This window comes from Seriola aureovittata, chromosome 19, assembly GCF_021018895.1.
Source record: "Seriola aureovittata isolate HTS-2021-v1 ecotype China chromosome 19, ASM2101889v1, whole genome shotgun sequence".
In the NCBI taxonomy this organism is placed as follows: Eukaryota; Metazoa; Chordata; class Actinopteri; order Carangiformes; family Carangidae; genus Seriola; species Seriola aureovittata.
Window position 1 is genome coordinate 9,225,001 of NC_079382.1, and position 3,551 is coordinate 9,228,551.

Below are 3,551 nucleotides of genomic sequence, written 5' to 3' on the forward strand. Positions count from 1 at the left end.
AGGTCACGCTGACGGACATGCTTATATGCAAATTAAATAGGGCATCGCTGAGGCTCTCTTCTTGGTCTCATTAATTTTATCGCTGCAAATACAACATGACAGAAGATCAAGTGAGATATGGCTTTTGATGTTGTATTCATTAACTTGATTCTTTTGGCATTTAGCCCCTGATATGCTGAGAACTCACTCTATTGATTAATGTGTTTGGTGCTTTGAAAAACATCATCACAATTACAAACAAGAAGCACTAAGCGGCTCCATCTCCCGCCTGATTTCTTTTCCTTATTAATATGCAAATCTGTTCAGCAAGGTCCTCCAGAATCTAATCAGACCATCTCCTCTAATGGGTCACCTGTGGTGTGAGAACAAAGCTTTTATCATGACCTCTTATTGAGTAATTGTGCTCATAAGATCGTGTATGTACACACATCCACACACACACACACACACACACACACACACACACACACACACACACATATGAAGTGGCATGGAGGGTGGCAGGACATGAAAATGGGTTTGAAACTATTTAAAGAAAGCCTGGGTGATGATGTCACTCTATCAACGTCATCTGAGGTGTTGTTCTGGGGCAAGAGATGATTTTCAGGTCACTTTGTCTTGAAATATCAAAGTAAGAGCAGTGGGAATGAGACTTTATCTAGCGATTTTCTAGTCTTAACCACCACTCGTAGGCAGCCACCACAGCACAGGTCACATTCACCCGGTCACACACACACACACACACACACACACACACATTCAGCTTCTCTAATATAAACCGATGGTACATCATCAGGAGCAATTTGCCAAGGACACATCGACATGCAGACTGGAGGAGCTGGGGATGGATTAGTAGAGCCGCTCTACCTCCTGAACTGCTTTACATTGTCTTAAATGTCATTATACGGAATATTTTCCCTTGAGTGTGTTTCAGTCTTGCATTGACTCCAGATGGGAGCCATCTGAAAGGGTTTTAGTTATCACTTTGTAGGCTTTACACATAACTGACTATGCTGTGGTTTAGCTGATTTAAAGAACTGAATTGTGATCCTTCAAACACCATCTCACTGAGCTGTCGTTCCTCAGAGTGCAATTACAAATGTGATTAAAGAAGTCCTCATTTTGCTGCACCTAGAGCATTAGAAACCAGGCTTTGGAAACCACTAAGAGACAGTTCTGAACTTTAGAGAATGTGAAAAGGAGAGAAGAGCGACATCTGCTGGACACAGAGCTGCATCAGACACTAAACTGAAGATACAGGAATGCTGACATAGGGATTATCACTCATTTACACAGAATTGGAAAAACGTGATGTTTTGGGGTTTTTTTTGTTTTTTTTAACTAATTCCCCAAAGCCCAATTTACTCGTCTGTTTAATCTGATTGTTTGTGCCTGACTTTTAAGCCTTTGTGGTGCAGATGTGAGTTTCCTGTGGCTTTTTCAGTGAGAAACCACATCAATTCTGATGCTGCACACAACAGATATTTCATGTGTATAATCTTACGGGCATAATGTCATAATTCATTCTTTCTGTTCAAGTTTGTCTTGCATGATAAATCAAAATAAAGAGAAAATAATAATAACATATATATTTAATTTTTTTATTTAATGTCAGAATAATTTTAGTACATGATTCATTAGAAAAGATATTACATAATCTTTCAATACATCCCTTGAAAACACGTCAAAATAGACAAAAGAACAAATAATAAAAAAGAAGTCAGAAGAATTTATTTTTAATATAATAGAAAAATAATCTATATAAAAATAGAGGCAGCTATGACGATAAACCACAGGTTTCCACTACACTGCCGCTTCAAAGTGCAGTGTTATAAAACACGCTGGGTCAGGCGGACTCCTTGGACAAAGAGCTCTCTGCTTTTCTAGCCAAGGCTTTTTCTTTGGCCTCGATGATGTTCTTGACCCACACCACAGACGGGTCGGCACAGATTTCCCTTTCACTTGACATCGTGAAGCTTAAACGGAGACAAAGATCGTTGTCAGTGTCAGTTTTTGTGACAGAGAGTTTGGTGTTTTTTTTTTTTTTAAAAAAAATGTTTCTGATAAATGTATATTAATATATGAACTCATGTAGATGCTGTGCATTTGATACTATTTGTTGAGGTCTGTTTTCATACTTGCATGCCTGTACATAATGGTTACAGCATGTGTGTGTTTGCTTAAACTTTGTGCAGCTTTGTTGTCGTGTTGTGTATTTGTTCTCGACACACAGCTACTAAAGACATGAGTCAAATGTGTTGTATATTTTTAAACAAACAAGGCCGTTAAACTTGACTCTGAGATAAGTTACTCACAGGACACCTTCCATTGGACACAGTTTATCTGTGTATTTGTAGCTCACTACCTTCTTCTTAGGGAGGGGCTTAGAGAAGAAGTCAAAGCAGCACTTATCCGGTCCGAAGCTGTCTGTGACGCCGCGATAGAGACAGAACAAAGAGAGAGAGAGAGAGGCAAAGTGGGATTTAACACAAATCCACTAAAATAAAAATAAAATGAACTTTTTTGTGTGTTGTCCTTTTATCATGTGGAGCCTTTAGAGGCCAAGTTAACACATAAAGAGTCCTCCACTGTAGCTGTAACATGTTGAAACAAGCTGGTATATTTTAAAATGCATAAATGTGCATTTTCTCCCAACTTTTGACGCATTTCATAATGTGTATTAATAACTTTTATCTTTTTTTAATTTAATAAATAACTGTTACTACTAGGTTCAGGGGGCTTATGTGGAACCTTTTTCATCCCAAAACTCAGAAATCAGACATGATAAACCTTGTCAACTTTTAAAGTAAGGAACAATATCATTTACCATTTTACCCGATATAAAAAAAGATGAGGTAACACTTTGTTGTTCTCAAGCAGAGATATTAAGTTAGATTTTCCTTTTTACTTACTTAAGAAAAAAAAGTTATGTTTAGTCAACTTACTCAGAGATGCCAGAACAGCGAGGGATGAGAAAAGCAAGGTGCAGGCCACCAGCACGACGGGGTTCTTCATCATCATCATCATCTTGTCTGGATGTTTCTGTCGGCGTCTGTCGTCTCTCTGTCCACTTCTCTCTCAACCCCTCACTTTTATTATGCTGCCAGGTGTGTGTGCGTGTGTGTGCGTGTGTGTGCGTGTGTGTGCGTGTGTGTGCGTGTGTGTGCGTGTGTGTGTGTGTGTGTGTGTGTGTGTGTGTGCGTGTGTGCGTGTGTGTGTGTGTGTGTGAGTGTGAGTGTGAGTGAGAGAGAGTGAGAGAGCGAGCATGGGTAGGTTCCATGACAAGATAGAGTCTTACCTGAAACCTACATAGCCTGCAAACAGCCTGCGGTCATGTGGTCAATGTTTCTCAGTAAGGAGTAGTCGGGGGGAGGGGGAGGCGGAGGACAGGGGATGTTGTGGGTGAGAGCAGATTCGACGAGTCAATAGAAAACATCTCGGTTGTAGTTCAGTCACTGTGCATGAGTGTGTACGTGTCTGTGCAGTATGCAGATGCACTGTGGTCTTGAGCCCCACTGATTCTGCTTCATTTGCTTATAGTTTCAAATGAT

General features: G+C 40.0%; 1 protein-coding gene across 1 annotated transcript; it reads right to left on the reverse strand.

Annotated features, from left to right (window-relative positions):
- Nucleotides 1–1,587: 1,587 nt before the first annotated feature.
- Nucleotides 1,588–3,055, reverse strand: LOC130187852 (C-C motif chemokine 5-like). The gene is made up of 3 exons (XM_056405778.1): nt 2,946–3,055; nt 2,316–2,427; nt 1,588–1,976 (listed from the first exon to the last, which is right to left on the reverse strand). The coding sequence occupies exons 1-3, from the start codon at nt 3,025–3,027 to the stop codon at nt 1,847–1,849; spliced, it is 324 nt and encodes a 107-aa protein (XP_056261753.1). The 5' UTR covers nt 3,028–3,055; the 3' UTR covers nt 1,588–1,846.
- Nucleotides 3,056–3,551: the final 496 nt, after the last annotated feature.

Bases quoted from the DNA above. Each gene is read 5' to 3' on its own strand.
- LOC130187852 (XM_056405778.1), bottom strand. From the start codon at position 3,027: ATGATGATGATGATGAAGAACCCCGTCGTGCTGGTGGCCTGCACCTTG. The intron at 2,428-2,945 runs GTAAGTTGACTA...GCGGCGTCACAG, and splicing joins CGCTGTTCTGGCATCTCTGA to ACAGCTTCGGACCGGATAAG. The intron at 1,977-2,315 runs GTGAGTAACTTA...TCTCCGTTTAAG, and splicing joins TGTCCAATGGAAGGTGTCCT to CTTCACGATGTCAAGTGAAA.